The sequence below is a fragment of the Leishmania panamensis genome (assembly GCF_000755165.1).
Source record: "Leishmania panamensis strain MHOM/PA/94/PSC-1 chromosome 35 sequence".
Taxonomy (NCBI): Eukaryota; Euglenozoa; class Kinetoplastea; order Trypanosomatida; family Trypanosomatidae; genus Leishmania; species Leishmania panamensis.
In genome coordinates, this window is record NC_025882.1 from 399032 (window position 1) to 416700 (window position 17669).

The window sequence follows — 17669 nt, forward strand, 5'->3', positions numbered from 1 at the left end:
GGCGAACAACAAGAACGAGACAAGAAACGTGTGCCTCTGGCCCGTGCACCGCGGATGTGGCTGGTGTGACGTTGCGCGTCGCGTTGATCCCGATGTTCTCCTTTTCCATTATGGACTGCGCACAGCGACGCACGTTCTCTGCGTTGCAGCTTTGTTGGGGATTATCGTGTGTTGGTGGGGCGCATCTCTGCCATCGTGGACAGTGCCCCCCTCTCTCCCTGCATGTCTGCAACGCCCGCCACCACCTTCTTCTGGTGCGCTCCTTCTTTTCTTCGTCTCCCCCTTACCGACAGCCCAACCCCCCACTCTCCTTTGCACGTTTGTGGTGGTCGTCCTCTCTCACTGCAGTGCTGTATTTGTGTCACCTGGCGCTGCTGCTGCTGGTGCATGAAGAAGGTGAAAGCTGCATTACGGTGTCAGCGTATTTTTCTCTCTGTAGTTAATGTATCGAAGGCGTGCTTCATGCTGCACCTTGGCTTGATCTTTAACCCAGAACTCTGCCCAGGCATCATCACCTCTGCCGTCCATAGGAGTGTGAAATATTCGCGGATGAGATGCCGCTGACGTCTACAATGGCCACGGAACACGGGGGTCGCCGCATTTATCACGTAGGCAATGCTGTACTATCAGTTGTTGTGTTTCTGATTACCGTAGTGCTTTCGATGATTGTGCTTGACCCACAGTTCAGCAGCTATTTACTCTCTGCGCGGTATCGCACACCTCCGATAGGTTTCACAGAGAGGGAGCTTCTCGAAGGTTTTACTCCCGTTGTAGTTGATGCGGAGAAACACACTGTACTGGTCGTGCCCGTGGCAGGCGTGCAGAGCGCGAGGTACGTGTCCAGGGCCCTCGGCGCTTTTTTCTCAGTCGATCTCCCTTTTGCCAGTGGCTCCGGCGCCATGGTAAATAATGGGAAGGAGACGGAGATGCCTTCGCGGCTGGTGATTGCATTAGCAGACGTCTTCAGCGCCGTGCTTCTGCGCGACGGAGTTGACAACGCTACGCAGTCGCATGACACAACCAGTCAGAGGGGCGGGACTGTCCCTTTCTCAACACGACGACGTTCTGTGCTACACCTCTGCAGCGCCCTGTCATGCGTGACACCGTATGTCGCCCAGCAGTGGTCTGACCGAATCGCGACGGCATCGCTGAGGACTCATCGAACCGCCTACCGCGCTACGACCTTCGGCTCACGCACACGTCCTATAACCAACTTTGCTCTTGTATTTGGTGAGGCGAGTGAGTCACTGGCTGCAATGCGGGAACTGGCGGAGCACCGTGTATTGACTCCCCAGTTTCCGCCCACCCGCTTGAAACACAGGCCAGCCATGCCGCTTGTCGGGCGTCTGGACTATGCTGATCTGCAGGCCTTGTGCAGTTCATGCAAACAGTGCAGCTACCGGTCCTCCGTGAAGCACGCTCAACTGGCCACGGTCCTAAAAACGCAGGCGGAGCAGCTGCCTACCGAGGATTCCAGAAGACGCTTGTTCAAGGAGTGGGTGCGGCATAATGACTCTTACTCGGGCACCTCCACATGGGGTACCGTGGAGGTGGTTCCCTTTGCCTTCGTTGTTTTTGAGGACTCGTACACACTGCACGACTTTTCGCCGGACTTGGTACACGTGGACGTGGGCAGCGGTGACAGCGTGGCAGCCCTTGCGTACCTCAAAGCTCTTGTCTCGGCTACTGGAGTACCAGAGCCTCTGCAGCCGAGAAACCTGCTTGTGTCGCTTTTTGCTTCAGAGTGGGTAAACGACATTGTTGACACGCTGCTACAGCTACAAGTAGGGCAGCACTACCATGCGATACCACTGCACAACTCGTGCATCGGACTGGAGATGTTTGACCCTCGTGAAGAGTGGAGTGTGGCACACTTGCGGTCATGGTGGAACAAAAGCTCGCTGGTGGGCACATATGTTAGCCCCTTTCTCGAGCAGAGTCGTGCTACACAGACACCGTTGTGCACCGTCTTGCTGTCACTGCAAGTGCACACGCTTGACAAACTCCTGCAGATGACATCGAAAGTAGTTCGCTCGTACCCACCTGCCGCCTCACCGGTGGAGCGCTTTTTCTACTACTCCGCGGGTCTGTCACCTGCGGACGAAGAGCCCCTCACGGCGCCGCCGCATGATGCGACGGACGCCAAGACGTCCACCGTCGCCAGCGCATCCAGTGGCGTAGGTGAGGTAATTGGCTTTGTTGCGCAGAACATTTACTTTTTGATCCCGGTTGGCATTGGCTTTGCTCTGACGCAGAACCTCTGTCGTCGTCGTCGGGTGTGCGGATGAAGCTCTTACTGATCGGCTTGAGAGTGAGCGAGATCGGAGGCGGTGGGAGGAAGAAGGGAGGCCGAGGCGAGCTGAATGTGTCGGTGAAGACGGAAACGCCGGTCATCTGGCAGGATGTTTTAGGGTAATCGCAATCCTAACAAGAAGGGGGGATGCCTTAGTACGCTAATACGCGCTACTGCTGCCCCCCTCCCCTTCCTTCCCTTCCCCAGACTTCTCTCTTCCCTTTCTGGAATCCCAACAGCAGCAGCAACGGCGGCGACACTAGAACGACTGTAGCCCAACGAAAAACAAAACAAAGCGGCCAGTTCTCCCTCTATCCTCCGCCCGACTGTCACCCTAGTTGCTATTGCGCAAGCTGACGGCAGCGATCCGCTATTCCCCTTGCAAACGATATCGAGGGTGTCTGAAATACCCGCGGGGAAGATTCTGCCCCCCGAAGCGAATCGCCTTCTCTTGCCTTGCGGCTTAGTCATGAAGAAACCGCTGGCCAAAAAAGGGAAAGAGAACTGCATTGAAGGCTTAGAACCCCAGTGCGTCGGTCGCCTCCTATAGTGAGAACGCCACGGAAGAAGTCTTCCTCTACAGACCTCTTCTCACGCTATCTCTCAGAGTATGGAGAGGAGCAGACTCTGAGTGCAGTGGTGTGTACGCGATGTGGGACGTGCCATTGTGGTCTGCTCTGTCAAGGACCTCTACGACCTCGAGCAGCTACTAGTAAATGGCTCATCCACTCTCCCACATGACCACTGCTGCGTCGTTCCTCATCTCTCGTTTTCTAGCTTGTGAGTATCCTTATTCACATTGTCTCTTTTCCTCCCTCATGCCAGCTTGCGAAACGCTCTATTCTCCTCTCCCTTTCCCCTTTGTTGCTCCTTCTGCTGCGTACTGGAACACCGTGCATACACGCACATGCACAGACACTGCCTCTGGTGCTGGCGCCAAGAAGCAACCGCATACGGCTGTGGTACTGACTCCTCCCACCCTTCCGTGGTTCACTGTTTTTTTTTTTTCGCTTACTACTTCGGTTGTGACATTTTCCTCCCTCTCCCCATTCTCACACGAATCACCTCCCCTGCTGCAGCGGCTACTACCGGGAGTGAGAGAAGGCCGAGGGTACAGGAGGGCTGCCATTTTTGTGTATGTTTCGCTATAGCATTGACAGCATCATTTTCCCCTACGCACCTTGTGAGTCTCCGCTGGGTCTTGTAGGCTTTGTTTTCACAGTTTTTGGGGGAGAGGAGCGCCATTTTGTTCGATGTTTTGACCATTAAACAAGGTGAGGTAGCCCTCTAGCACTCGAAGGCACGCACGCACGCCCCCCCCCTTCACACAGACATACGCATAGACATACAGCAGCACCAGCAGAAGATTCTCTCTGATGCCTTTCCTGCGCACGTTTACGGTGTTCTGCATCATCGCCGGCGTACTGCTGCAGAACTGCGCGGCTCTGACACCCTCGCGAGCAGTGCGGCCGTTTGAAACAAAGTTCAGTTCTCTGAGTGAGGCATGCCGCGGTGTTCTCGAGACGGAGTGCCCACCGGACAGGTTGGGTCGCGCGGACTGCTTGATGGCGCGCACAGAGGGCAACGAGAATCATGAGTGCAAACTGTGGCTCTCCTGGCGAGCGACTTGCTTTGCTTACGCGATGGTGAAACTCATACCTCAAGGCAAGTGCAACTTTACATCAGATCAGATGACGTCAGAACTGGTCTTGCAATGTCTCCGCGTTACTGACGCGAAGGAACTGCCGACTGCTTGCTCCGCTTCCCCCTACTTCAAGTCGATCATGCTCCATGCCCCGCGACGCATGGACAGCGACGGTACGGCGGATCTGTAGAGATGCAAAAAAAAAAAAAAGATCGTCTGTTACATGAGGTTGGTAACGTATCCTTCGGGGTAATTCTTCTCACTTTCTGCAGTAATGACTTACTCTCTTCCTTGCTACCCTCTTTATGTTCTGACGCGTGTGAGTTGTTTTGTGGATGTTACTCTCCGGCTGCTGCGAAATCGCACTGGGACTCTTCAGCTGTGGGATATGCGTCTACCCCATACCGTTTTTTTTTTTTCAGCACCCCCATCGCCTTTCTAAGGTGCCACCTACGATGGTGGTGCGTGCCACTTTTTTTCTTGGGGGGGAGGGGGAGGGGGAGAGGCCTTCATTTTGTTACGATCGTGTTGCGTGCAGAGAAAGTGCCTCGCAGGGTCTTTGTCTGCCTTTCCTCTTCGCTTGGTCTTTCGGTTCGGCCAATCAACTGTATGCAGTACAACGTGCCTTCACGCCAATCGCGTTAAGGAGAAAGAGTGTGCCTCCCCTCCACCCCCACACACACAAAAAGCAGCGCAGAGAAAGAGCATTGACGTGTTCTTACTGGAGTAATGCATCTCCCGTCACTACCGTCAGGGCACGCAAAAGAAGAGAAGAACTTTCCCCCAAGAAGTGCCGTTCTGTGGTTCTGTGCAACGCCCTGCTCGACCTCACTAGCAATGGAATTCCCAATGCATCTATGCTGCCGTAGTGGTGATCATTGCGCCTGATGATGCCCGTGTGTGACTCTCCCACATCGACTTTCCTTCTTGTTCTCTCTCTCTCTCTCTCGGGTTTGCGGTGTCGTCTTCGTGGTGCACTTGCGATGCCTTCCCTCAACTCTACGTTGCCCATTCGCTTTCTTTTCATCGCTCTCGACATACGCTGTCGTCACCGTGCTTGATTCGTGCTTTTGTTTTTGCTTTGCGGTTGTTCTCGGCGCCTCGTAGTCGCCATGCGTACGATCGAGTGCGAGTTCTCCCACTTCGCGGTGCACCCCGGCCACGGCCGCCGGTACGTGCCCTTCGCGTTCCTGTCCACGAAGCCGGTGCTGACCTTCTCGCGCCCGAAGTGCTTCGCGCTGTACATGCGCAAGAAGAACCCGAGGTTTATTCCGTGGACGCGCACGTACCGCCGCATCCACCGCAAGACGACGACGGACCGCGTGAACCGCCGCCGCGCTGCTCGCGCGGTGAGGGTGCAGCGTGCGATCGTTGGTGCCGACCTGTCCTACATCCAGGAGGTGCGCGCGACACGCAAGGAGGACCGCTCCGCCAAGGCCAAGGCCGTCCGCGCGGAGGTCGCCGAGCGCAAGGCCGCCAAGAAGTGAAGCCCAACTGCCTTGTCTTGCAGTTACGTACAGTATGTCTTTTTGATTTTGTTTGTCTCCTCTTGGCTGCATGATTTCATTTAAAAGGAAAAGACACCTATGCACCGCATGGCCTACTTTGACGCCTAGTTCGAAGGATGTTGCTTCCGCGTCGCAACTGCAGGAGCGTAGCACCTTTGGGAGTTGTGTTGGGGCACGCTCAAGTCGGGGATGGAGAACGGCATTGATGCTACCTAGTCGGTATCCGGGAGTACATCTTTGTGCCTCTCGCCTCTGCTCTGCATGCGTGTGCCTTGATGTAGGTGTTTCTAGAGCTGTGCAGTGCCACTATGTGACGCTCTCTTCTTCTCTGACTCTTCCCCTCTTCACTTTCTGTTCTTCCTGCCGCTGGGGGGGGGTTCTTCCATATCTCCTCCTATTCTCTCCGTCTCTCTTTCTGGCGGCTCTCGCTTTTGCTTTCTCTTCGTCTGTGCTCTACCCTAGTGGCTTGCAGGTGACAACAGGGTTTGTTCCTCCTCCTCACAGAGGGGAACTGCTCGTACGAAATAAAAAACAAAAGAGCGAACGAGCTGTGCCCGCCACGTGCTGCTTTGGGTTATTTAGCTGAAGTATTCGCCTATTGTGGTCCGTCATCCCTCACCGCTTGCGCTCGCCACTGTCGTCTCATCATGACGTCGACAGTGGCGGCCGTGAGCCAGACGCAGAGCCTTGCGGCGATTCGTAATTTTGTGCGTGCCTCCGTGTCGTGCATCACGTATGCACGGGGACTCTGCAGCGACAACGCCTTTGAGCAGCGCCCGTTTCTTGGTCTCCCGCTTCGCCAGCTCATCCCCTCCACCACGGAGTCCATCACGATCTCTGAGTGGATTGAGAAGGGCGCCTTTGACGCGCTAAATCGCCACTACCTGAAGGAGATGTCCCTCTGCGTGTTCGACGCGGAGTGCCGAGAGCTGCTGGAGAGCTACTGCTTTGGCTTCAATTACACGGATGACGGCAAGCGGGCGCAGATGACGCTCAACACCCCACAAACGATAGCAGGTGGTGCTGACACGACGGCACTCTCGCAGAGTAGCGGCAGCGCTGTTGCCATCCCGGCCTATCGCAAGCGGCGGTGCACGAAGCAAGAGGTGCAGCTGCTTCTCACGTCCATCCTGGGGCGGCTGATGGATGTGGTGGAAAGTCTACCGCCGCTGCTCTCTGAGCGGGTGCTCACGATGCGCCTCACCTACTACGATGAGGTGACCCCAGCCTCCTATGAGCCTCCCTGTTTTGCGCCGGCAAGCGAGCATATGACTCACCTTTACCAGGACGAGGTAAAGCACCGTGTGCACCTCGGGTCCATGGACACCAGTCACCACCTCTTCTCCGTCGCTCTACGACACCCGTTGCTCCTGACGATTCATAGTCAGGTAACCGATAGGACTGCTCCGAGAATGGTAGAGGAGACGGCAAGAGCACAGAGTGCTGCGATCGTGACGCCCTCTGATCCCCTGCGCTCTGGGTTGGAGAGCTCTTTCTCGTCAGAGCCGGTGTTAGCGAGTGCTGCAGCGCAAGGAAGCGCCACGGTCATGCCCGCCATGACCAGAAACTGTGCCTCATGCCGGTCTTTTCTTTCTACTGACGGAGAACGCGCCGCAGTCGACACTGTGAGTTATGAAGAGGAGGACGCGGGGAACTGCTCGTTCGGCGAGGGGTGCGGGGGCGCGGGTGGCACGATACGCACTGGTGAGGCGCTGCAACCCTGCAAGGTGGCGAAGCTCGATGGCGTCCACCGCCTGATAGAGAAGAGCAGCTCGGACAGTGAGCGGCCCGGGTTGAAGCCAGTGGAATTGACGTACTTGCTGTTTGCCGCGCTCGTCCTAACGAAATCGCCTAGCGCGCGTGGTGGTCGCGGGCAACTGACTGCTGACGAAGTAGAGGCCTATCGCACGCGTCAGTGCCCCTTCGACATTTCTGCCAAGGCAGCTCAGCTCGTCCTGCAGCGACTGAGTACGGAAGGATTCCTGCAGCAGTGCGACGTCCGCGGAGTTCCGGCTCAGAAGACGCCGAGGATCCAAGAAGGGAGCACACCGAGTCCTGCAATCAGAGAGTGGACTGTTTCAGACCCACCCGCATCGCTTCTCCAGCAACTCATGCAGCTCGGTGCTCTGACAGAGCTCCTGACGCATGAGTCCCACCATGTCCTGCAGGAGCTCTATGTACACCTGGCGCGGGAAGAGTCGAGAAGGGCGCCACGGGCGATGGCTGCCAAGGCGACTTTGGGCCGCATCAGCACCACTGGCGGGAGTCGAAAGCGGTGGTCTCGCTGAAGATTCTCATCGTGCATTGCCACGCGTGTGACGGCAACGGTGAAATGAAGTATTCTCATTCTGTTTCAGCGTGAGACATGTGGTATTTTTCTTTTTCGCTTTTCCAGCTGCTGCGCTTTACTTCTGCTTTCTCTTTCACGCAACCCAACCCGGTAACGGATGTCACTGTCGTCACAAAAGCCTAGGTGACCCGTGATGGTTTTCTTTTCCTTTCGTTTGAAGGCTTCCTCATGTTCTGTTACAGTGCGGCTTCTGTGCCTCCCAGGGTGTCAGCACCTGTCGCGGACGCTGACAAGCATTCAAGACTTGCACTCATCACTGTAGCTGCATGGCTCTCGCTCGCCTTGCACTCTCTATCAACCATCACGCCTGCTCCACCTGCCTCTTTTTTCTCTGTCTTTCTACCGCCTCACCTCGACGACACCGAGGACGCTCATTGTGTTTGACGGGGCCACTCGCACTTGTCTTGTACACCGCACTCTCCCCCCTCCCCTTACATGCAGCGCTTTCATTGATCGCCGAAGAAACAGAAAGGGCCGTGCTCATTCTCATCCCAGACAGATAGTGGCTTTCCTGGGGAGTTGACAGAGTGCCACTGAGTACGCGCATGTGCGTGTGGGTGACCATCCAAGCATCACTATCCCCCTCCGCTCTACTTTCCAGCCCACGCAAACGTAGTATCGCCCTCTAGCCCACAGAGGAGCCACAGAGGTGTACAGACTCTGCTGGTCTTACTTGTGCGTGCATTGCGTGTATTTGTATACGTACATTCGTCTTCAGTGCAAGAGGAACAAAGGTCGCGCTTCACTGCGAACGTCCGACGTTGTATAGTGTTTTCCCCAGTTCTTCTTGTTGTTCCTTGGGTGTAGAGGTTTCCTTTCCACGCTGCCTTCGGAATCCCTCTTTGCGTGTCACTACTCTGTATGCGCCTCTGTTAGGTGCGACCGCCCTTCTGTCGGTCGTCTTGTCGCTATCGATTTCTGTACCTGACTTGTTCCCTGGTCGTAGGGAGGGCGGGTTGGTGGTCGTGCTTCGGAGTGTTCTCGCTGGCCCCAGTCCCTCCATTCCGCAACTCGGGGGTTCTTCTCGACCACCCACGAGCACGCTCGAAGGTGCACACGCAGACGTCACATATCGCTATTTTCGATTGTAGCTCTTCTTCTCCCTGGGGCACGTGACCTCTCTACTACTTCAGTTTTCGTGTTTTCCTCTGGTGTGCACCTATCGGAGCTTTTCCCCTCTTTAGTCTTGCTTGCATAGTCACGTGCGACTTCCCTGAAATCGGAGCACACTGCGTGGATCTACCCCACTCGTCTGGGCACTGGGTCTTGTTCTTTTTTTTTTGGCTAGTACAATGCTCCGTCGTGCGTCGACGTTGCCTCAGCGTGTGGCGGTGCGCCGGCCCTCCCTCACTGCTGCGGGTGTCGCCGTTGTGTTCGCACCTTCTAACAGCTTCGCGTATTGGGTGTCTCGGCGCGACTACCATGGCTTTCAGTTCGCCAGTTTTCATGGTTGGACGCTACCGTACGGTGGCAAGTCGACCCGTGTCACGAAGGAGGAGTTGGAGAATCAGCGCTTCTTCACGGAGCGACCGCGGGAGAAGTGGGACTACCACCGCGTCGACGAGAACATCAACTCGCAGTCTGAGCTCCGCAATGCGGAGGGGCGTGAGCAGTTCTACCAGGGGTCACGTGAGGATAACACGACAACAAACCATGGCAGTCTGCACACGCCGCCCAAGTACCGCTTGTACGAGTACTTTGACGAGTACACAAAGCCTGGCGTAAACACGAAGGTAGCCGCGGCGTACGCGGTTAAAGAGCAATGGGATGCGGAGGAGTTCTACTATCCTGGTGAGGCGTGGCAGCGCAACCGTCCTGGGTTTCGTAGTGTGCCCAAGGAACTTCTGAATCGGCAGACGTGGTACCACTGGTCGCACGCGCTGACCAAGTGGGACGAGATTCAGCCTACTATCCGTACCCGCTCCTGGAACCCAGACTGGCCGCCACCGGGCTACGAGGTGCCGAAGCTCCAATGCAAGAAGGAGTTTTACTTTGGCATGGAAGATGAAGGACTCGTGTCGGAGGTGGAGCGGTACAACTGGTTCCGCTCGTGGAGCGACAGCAACATGCGTGTTGGGTGGCGTGAAATTCCGTTGTTCATGATGCTGTTGGGCACACTCTACCTCATCGCCCGCAACGCCATGTCGGTGACGGTGATGCGGGCGATGAGCAGTAACATGTACTACCCCGGTCGCACTTTTATCCGCCCATTTGGTGTGCCGAAGGACTGGGAGAAGGAGTGCTTCTGGTGGCAGAGGCCGCTGGAGGAGTTTCCGAACCAGGACCAGGTATGGTACTGGACCCACGCGCGCTTTGGTTACATCAACTACATTAAGCAACGCGATGCTCGCGAGAAGGCCATGATGGACGCGGAGGCTGCTGCTGCTGCTGCTGCTGCCAGCTAGTCGTACCTCAGCCAAGAGTCCCACAGATACAGGCCCTCACCCTACGACCACTTGTAGTCGGCAGTGCGTTGTAACGTATACTCTGTGGACTGCGCGAGTGCACACCGGTTTGGGGGCAGATGTATTAGGGCTAAAGGGGCGGGTGAGTGTCTTGTTCAGTGAGATACCTACAGTGCTGTACTGGAGTGAGCGAGTGCTACCCAAGCCTGAATCCCTCCCCCCCCTCCCCCTTTCGTTTTACCCTTAGCCACTTGCTGTGCTTTTTCTTCCCTCCGTCGTTGAGTGTCGTGGCGGGTGTGGGGTGGGGTTTCCCCGTACTCTTTAGCTTGTTCTTCTCATGGGCGATCTTGCATGCACACGCACATACCCACACAGGCACAGACAAGCACCCCCCACACACACACACACCATTTCTCTCGCGGTACCGCTATGCCTGTCGGCGTGTTCTGGTTCTCCTCCTCGTGTATAGACGCGCAAGCCTTTTTGGTCCTGAGTGCGCGGCGTGTGGCGTGTATGTGACCCAACCGAAAAAAACGAACTCTCAGTGGAGCAGCAACCAAGTCAGTCTCTTTGGTAAGCTGCGAGGTGTGCTCCCCCCATCGCGAGATTATGAGGTAAGACAACAGTGGCGTACGAAAGTTTCCCTTCTCCGTCCTTTTGGCCTTCCTTATTCGCTTGTTCTCTCCCTGGGATAACATCGGTCTTCCCGCCCTTCTCTCTCGCGCAGGGTGGAACGTGACTCCGTCTCCATTCAATAACTGATGTGAGGCCTGCGTGCGCACTCAAGCACGGCCACGTACGCAGGGGCTCATGCAACGCCATTCACCCTCCTCTCTTCCTTGGGATCCTTTTTTTCGGGCTCTCTGTGCTTCATACGTAGAGCAGAAAAACACATACGACGCAGAGCACCTCTCTTCTCTCTCGGAGGCACTTTGTCTACATGAGCTGTGACGGTCCACGCCAATTTCGGCAGTAGAGCACGACACCCCCCCCACCCCCACCCCCACACACGCATCTCACGTTGAGCACTCGCACAGGCGCGCTCGAACTCAGCTACAATGAGGTACTGGCTCTCACGCCACCAGACAGGAGACCAGTGGGGCGGCTACTCCCCCATGCGCATACTGGTGTTGCTGCTGCTTCTCTCAGCGAGTCTCAAGAGTGGAGTGGCGCAAACAGGCACACACGGTGACGGAGTCGTCGGCCTCTTCGGTCCGCTAGTGTACTCTTTCACGACCATGGAGTCGTACCGTCAGCACATGACCCTCAGCTCCAACCCTCTCGTCGTGTTTGTCTTTGAGCATAACAGCGCCGCCGCGCCTACGTTTTGGGCCCCGCTGCTACGGAACATCTCGACGGAGCTTGATGGGTTTGGCATTGAGGTGGCTGACGTGCCCGCGTCTTCGGAAACTGGACAATCACTAGTGCAAGCTATGAACGCTGGCAGCGGCCCTGTCATCTTATTTTTCCAAGGCGTCGGCGATACGCCTGCTGAGGGTGGCAAGGCCTTGAAGCTCCCCATTGCCTATCAAGGCAGTATTGACATACCGAACATCCTCTCGTGGAGTCTGTCGTGCATTTCGTCGTCTGCCACGCATCGGATTCACAACGATGTCGATCTCGCCCACTTCTTCGCACAGTACCCTCAGTACCCCGCGCTCCCGCATGTTCTCTACTTTCCTTCCAAGAGTTACACCCCAGGCGGCTACCTCGCTCTCAGCCATCGCTTCGCCTCCGACGCTGTGTTCGGTGTCGTGCCGAATGCATTCGCGGCGCCAAACGCGACCATCATCGCGCAGCGGTACAATATCACTAGCAAAGACAATCTACCGGCCCTACTGGTGCTCCACAAGGCCGCAGCGGACGATATCGGAGACAGCAACGAGTTCGACCGTGTTATTCGAATGCCTGACACGTCCTCCTCCTCGCTTTCCTATCGGGAGGCGCTATTGTTTCTCTCGACGCACATCACGGACACTGTCGCCGCGCTTGTGGCGAAGGCCAAATCTACGGAAAACCAGCACTTTCTCAAGGTAGCAGAAAGTCGACGCCTCTACATGATGACGCAGCTGATTGAGCGGCAGGCTGATATTGCAGAGGAGGAACGGCTGCAGGTAGCACGTGAACCGATTTTCGTGAAGGATCAAGCAAGCTGGGCAAAGAAGTGCGTGCAGCTGCCCAAGAAGCACCGTTGTCTCGCTGTATTTGTCGACTCTACGGGCGACTCAGCAGCAAAGGAGAAGGCCGGGGCGGTGCTTTCGACTCTCGCGGTCAGGCTGCTGGAAATGATGGGGCTAGAGGCGCAAAAAGTGTCCCTCGTCGTCGTAGACCGGCAAGGAAGCGATGCCGTGCGCGAGTACTTCGATGTGGGCCAGAATGGCTTCCCCGATGTCCTTTTCCTTTCCTTGGACCGCCCAGCCAAGTACTACAACTTTGTCGGCGCCTTCTCCGCCGAGGGCCTGATGCAGTTTGTGGCGTCTCATGATGCGCGCCTGGCAAAGAAGGAGGTTTCAGGCGGACACATCTTCATTCCGCGTATGGCGCCAAAGCTGGAGGAAGCGCCGGCGATGCCGCACAGCGGCAACGAGGATGAGGGAGATTTGTAAAATGGGCTCCTATGGCACCTCTTCCTATTCTTTGTTTTGTTTACTGTCTCACCTCTGTCTCGCTCTCACCTCTTCTCCGCGAGTAGAAAGAAAAGGAAGAGGGGGGAGGTCGCTGCGCACTATGCAAACGTTTGTTGTTCGTCTCTGTCACTCTATTTTTTTTTTTGCTCTCCTTTACTCTCTCTCTCTCTCTGTCTCTACTGTTGATGTGGTGGCAATGACATTCTACATGGAACGCTACGTTAGTGCTGTGCTTCTCTCCCCCTCTCTTTTTGGGCTACGTTGAGCCTTGCGCCATACTAATGGGGATGAGTGGTAGAATGCGGAGGTAAGTAAAGTGCATCCCAGAGTAGGTAAAGTGCCTTGAATGGTGCGGAAAATGAACTCCGGGGAACGAAACAGGAGGCGTGTAAAAGAAGCGAAAGAAACTCCACCCGGACGAACGCCGGCTCTGAAGCCTTGTTATGCCCAAAACAAGGGTGTACTGATGCATGTCGTGCTGTTTCTCAACGGATCCCTCTGCCGGCTCTTCTTTCGCCCCCACCCCCACCCCCACCCCACCCCGAATTGATTGATAAGTCTCCTCTGACGTACTGCTTCTACGTGTAATGCACAACCACCAGTATTGCAAGTATCGGCATGGTTGTGCAGAACACCTCCGTCCCAGTGTTCTCGTGTTTACTGCCGCTCACGCAATGCCGCTACCACCCAAAGACATTGGGTTGACATTATAGTCTTCCTTGGCTCTCCTTTCCTCTCGCTCTCCTCTTCACCTCCAAGTCTCGTTCTACCCTCGCCGCTTCTCCCTCCCCATTGGGGTTCCCACGCAGCACTTCACTGGATCCTTTTTTCTCCATCGCTACGCCGGGGAAATCAAACGCCACAGTGAGGAGGAGACAGTTCATCTACCATCGATCTTTTACGCTGCTCACCATTGGAGGGAGCACCCGCCACGTGCAACATTGGCCCTTGTGTAGCCACTTCACTTTTCTGCTCAACACTTGCATCTCCTTTCTCTTGTCAATTATTCTGGCCTCTATCAACATTCTCTCTGCCATGTTTCGATGCACCCCCTCTGCGCTTTTCAAGTCGCTTGCCGTGTGGGGCGGCGGCACGATGGGTGGCGGTATCGCGCAGGTTACAGCTCAGGCGGGTGTCCCAGTGACTGTGGTGGAGATTTCGAATGCGCGGCTGGACGTGTCGCGCAAGATGATCGAAGCGTCGTTGCTGCGCATTGCCAACAAAAAATGTGACAGAGATGAAAGCAAGATGAAGACCTTCGTGGACACGGTGCTTTCTCACATCACGTTCACAACGAGCGAATCCGTGGCTGCTGGCAACGCGGAGCTGATCATCGAGGCGATTGTGGAAAACATTGACGCGAAGAAGAAGCTCTTCGCTCGTCTGGACAAACTGGCACCAAGGTCGACGGTATTCTGCTCGAACACATCGTCGCTGAGTATCACCGAGATGGCGTCCGTGACAACCCGAACGGAGCGTTTCGCTGGCCTGCACTTCTTTTCGCCTGTGCCGATGATGAAGCTGCTGGAGGTGGTGCGCACCGAGGAGGTGAAGCCGGAGGTAATCGAACAGCTGACCGCCTTTTGCAAGAAGGTGGGGAAGATCCCCGTCATTGCAAAGGACACTCCGGGGTTCATCGTGAACCGCCTTCTCGTGCCCTATCAAATGGAGGCGTGCCGACTAGTCGAGCGTGGTGTCGCGACGTTCCAGGATGTGGACACGGCTATGAAGTTTGGCTGCGGCTACCCGATGGGTCCGTTTGAACTCAGTGACAGTGTCGGCATCGACGTGATCAAGTTCATTGTGGACGGCTGGCACAACATGTACCCGGACGAGCCGCTCTTCAAGCCTTCACCCCTAATCAATGAGCGGGTCGCCGCTGGAAAGCTTGGTAAAAAGACTGGCGAAGGGTACTACAAGTACGACAGCAAGGGACACAAGATCAACTCCTGAAAGACGCATCTTTCCTCTGGGCAGCGCGTTCAGCCCTGAGGTCCTGGTGCCATCCTCCGCATAGGTGCAGCGGCGGTTCACTTGGTCGAGCTTGTGAGGCCGTCCAGGCCGAGAATGGCTGACGCCCATCCCGAATTGTCTCCGTTTTCTTTTCTTTTCGGCGATCGAACTCTTCTTCTTTTTCTGTGTACGATATCGGTGAAACCCTTTGTGGCATTGAGGCTCCCTCGAGGTGCTCCTTACCAGGTTGCTCTCCATCTTTTTCCTAACCGACCGCACTTTTCTCTTTCCATGTGTGTGTGTGTGTGATATCAACCGCCGTGCTTGCTGGGTGCATCACGGCAAAGGTGCCCCTTGGAGCTGCCTACGTGTGAGATGCATCGCCTGTGATTAGGAGCCGACAGCATGCCTTCAGCAAAACAGCATTTGATCCCACCATTTCTTCAGGTCTCAGCTTGCGTATTCCCAAGCGACGACACGGCGATCAGTGTGCGCATTATTCACTGAAACGTGACGTGTTTGATACTCTTCGTGTGTTTGTCTCTCTCTTGTGCTTCTTCTTCCTCTGCGTATTTATCTCTTTGATGGCCGGGGGACACCTCACTCTGTGGGGTGGGGGTGGGGGTGGGGGTGGTGAGCAATGTAGCGCTACGCATATCGGCGGTGGGGTTGTGGATGGCGTTGTGTCGGAGCGACATGCGACAGTGAGCACCCTTGTACCCTCTACGTGGTGGGCGGGGCGTGAACCTGACTCGAACGCATCCTACCCGTGTCCCTCACTGCCTACTGGTGTGGCGAGCCTGAGCGCTCCCGGAGAGGGAGGTGACTGGCGGCGTGTGTGTGTGTGTGTGTGTGGGCCGATCGAGCACGAGTCAGGAGGCGGCGCTCCGGCAACTGAGCCTGCGCGTTGGCGTAGTGCGTGCCTAGCGCTGCTTCGCACCCCGCGATCGGGCGGGCCCTGTGGCAGGCTGGTGAGCAGGATGGTTCTACTCATTTGTCAGCTGCGATGCCTCGCGAGACTTTCGTGAGCGGGTATGTACTCCGTCGACTTGGCGCAAGGGTTACGCTGCTTTTTGCTTTGCGATGATGGTATTTATGTGTCACTTTTACTTGTCGACGCTTCTTCAGCGTCAGTCTCTTTGCCACGACATCCTACACGAATAGCGCATTGAGTGATGTCGTACACGAAAGGTGAAGCTGCACGTAGAGGAGGCAGACATACAGAGAGAGGAACGCACAGGCAGCCGTACCACGACAGGCACGTACTGGATGGCACCCTGCGAGACTATGCACATTAGTTTTAGTGTATTTGTGGACGCGTTTTCTCGTGGACAAGGAGACTCGGCGGTTAGTATCGCAGTACGCAGCCTTTTGCGTGTCTTTTGCTGAATGGCTGTTTCTTGCTTTCTCTTCCTCTGTGGCGGTGCCATGTTCTTGCTGCTCTCACGTGTGTTGAGGCCAGTTTTCTGCAGGGTACAGTACCCCCGATGTACGCCTGCTTCTCTCAGTTCTACATTCTCCCTCACATTCCTGTCCCTGTCTCTATTGCTGTGCCTCAATATTGCTTGTTTATTTCGTCATATTTCTCTTTTAAAAAATGACTTGTGCATCTCCCTCTCCTCCGTCGCAGACACGGTGCATGGCGTACGCACGCTTCGTCACCTCTCCCATACGTGTGTCTGCGTCTCCCTACCACGAATGCACAGTACACGTACCGTTGCTTGTGACGCCCTCTCATAACGTATTCGCTGTACCCACTGCGTTGCAGGACCGCTTTTTCTGCTTGGTCGCTCCTCTGCCGTGCCGCATCTCAACTGAGTCGTGACACGATCGGCTCTTCTTCGCCTTTTCGCTGCTGATTTGGGGTAGAAACTTTTTGCTTCTTTAAATGCGAACTCGCAGCGCTCCTTGTAATTGGCAATGTCTACTAAAGCTAACGAATGTCACCCTAAGATAGCTCACTTGCATCAGTATTCTGACTCGTCTTCCGCACCTGCTTCCTCGACCACTGTGTCCTCCTGCGGTGCTGAACACATGGACTCACTCAACCTTTGGCAGTTCTCCAGCGCCACATATACGCAGTTCGCAGCATCCGCAACTTGCAGTGGTGTGGCACAGGGTGACTGGTTGAGGAATAACAACAAAACCTCCATTTCTGTGTTCCGTTTTGCATGCAAAACCTCTCTTTTTTTCTTTTCTGCTTGGTTACCGCATCTTGTGGCGATGAACAGTGCCCTGTGCAGTTTTTTCCTTTTATTGGGTGTTTCCGGCACTTCCCCCCCCCCTCCCCATCTCCTCCCCCGCCTTCCTTGACCTCGTCTTTTGCACTGTCTTTGCCTCATGTCTCTCTCTCTCTTTATTTCTTCTTCTGCAGGCGAGCGCCTGTGTATGTCGCCATTACGCAGCGCTCACCTGCATGCTCTTCCTCTTGTTCATCGTCTGCGCTCGCCTTTTTGCCTTTTACAGTGTATTTTTCCTTCCTCATCTGATTGTTGTGGGACTGCAGGGGGGGGGGGCTGGCGTCAATCGCCTTGATTCCAGCCACCTCCCCGTGCTATCAGGGCCTGGTACCCCACTCATTGAGAGGAGGCTAAGCAGCCGGCGGCCTGTCCCTCGGGTACAGCTATGGACCTTTGGCGCCCGCCTCCAGGTCTGGACCGGCGCTGTGCCGGAAAGACATCTCTGCATGGTTGCGTTGGCCCCCGCTCACCATGAGCTGAGTCGACAACTCAGCAACGATAGCACGAAAGAGACGCAGACCGATCGGCCGCGGGGGCCATGCGCGGGCGGCACGCACCATCTCGTACAGGCGGCCGGCTGGGCTTCCGGGGCACCGATGCCGCAAGCACGACGAGCGTACACCCCTCTTCCCCTCCCCCCCCGTGGCG

The 17669-nt window shown here is 55.8% G+C and overlaps 7 protein-coding genes across 7 annotated transcripts, besides 2 other annotated features; all 7 read left to right on the forward strand.

The window, feature by feature from the left end:
- Positions 1-554: 554 nt before the first annotated feature.
- On the forward strand, positions 555-2288 carry LPMP_351110 (hypothetical protein; the record flags this gene model as incomplete). The annotated part of the gene is made up of 1 exon (XM_010704746.1): positions 555-2288. One exon carries the CDS (start codon positions 555-557, stop codon positions 2286-2288), a length of 1734 nt encoding a protein of 577 aa, XP_010703048.1.
- A 1381-nt stretch (positions 2289-3669) lies between these two features.
- Positions 3670-4128, forward strand: LPMP_351120 (hypothetical protein; the record flags this gene model as incomplete). Its single annotated transcript, XM_010704747.1, has 1 exon — positions 3670-4128. One exon carries the CDS (start codon positions 3670-3672, stop codon positions 4126-4128), a length of 459 nt encoding a protein of 152 aa, XP_010703049.1.
- A 922-nt stretch (positions 4129-5050) lies between these two features.
- On the forward strand, positions 5051-5425 carry LPMP_351130 (ribosomal protein L24, putative; the record flags this gene model as incomplete). Its single annotated transcript, XM_010704748.1, has 1 exon — positions 5051-5425. One exon carries the CDS (start codon positions 5051-5053, stop codon positions 5423-5425), a length of 375 nt encoding a protein of 124 aa, XP_010703050.1.
- A 668-nt stretch (positions 5426-6093) lies between these two features.
- On the forward strand, positions 6094-7734 carry LPMP_351140 (hypothetical protein; the record flags this gene model as incomplete). The annotated part of the gene is made up of 1 exon (XM_010704749.1): positions 6094-7734. One exon carries the CDS (start codon positions 6094-6096, stop codon positions 7732-7734), a length of 1641 nt encoding a protein of 546 aa, XP_010703051.1.
- A 1354-nt stretch (positions 7735-9088) lies between these two features.
- LPMP_351150 (hypothetical protein) lies at positions 9089-10201 on the forward strand (the record flags this gene model as incomplete). Its single annotated transcript, XM_010704750.1, has 1 exon — positions 9089-10201. The coding sequence occupies one exon, from the start codon at positions 9089-9091 to the stop codon at positions 10199-10201; it is 1113 nt and encodes a 370-aa protein (XP_010703052.1).
- Positions 10202-11439: 1238 nt separating this feature from the next.
- LPMP_351160 (hypothetical protein) lies at positions 11440-12807 on the forward strand (the record flags this gene model as incomplete). The annotated part of the gene is made up of 1 exon (XM_010704751.1): positions 11440-12807. One exon carries the CDS (start codon positions 11440-11442, stop codon positions 12805-12807), a length of 1368 nt encoding a protein of 455 aa, XP_010703053.1.
- A 1056-nt stretch (positions 12808-13863) lies between these two features.
- Positions 13864-14781, forward strand: LPMP_351170 (short chain 3-hydroxyacyl-CoA dehydrogenase, putative; the record flags this gene model as incomplete). The annotated part of the gene is made up of 1 exon (XM_010704752.1): positions 13864-14781. The coding sequence occupies one exon, from the start codon at positions 13864-13866 to the stop codon at positions 14779-14781; it is 918 nt and encodes a 305-aa protein (XP_010703054.1).
- Positions 14782-15415: 634 nt separating this feature from the next.
- Positions 15416-15761: a repeat region.
- Positions 15762-17364: 1603 nt separating this feature from the next.
- Positions 17365-17515: a repeat region.
- The last annotated feature ends 154 nt before the right edge of the window (positions 17516-17669 follow it).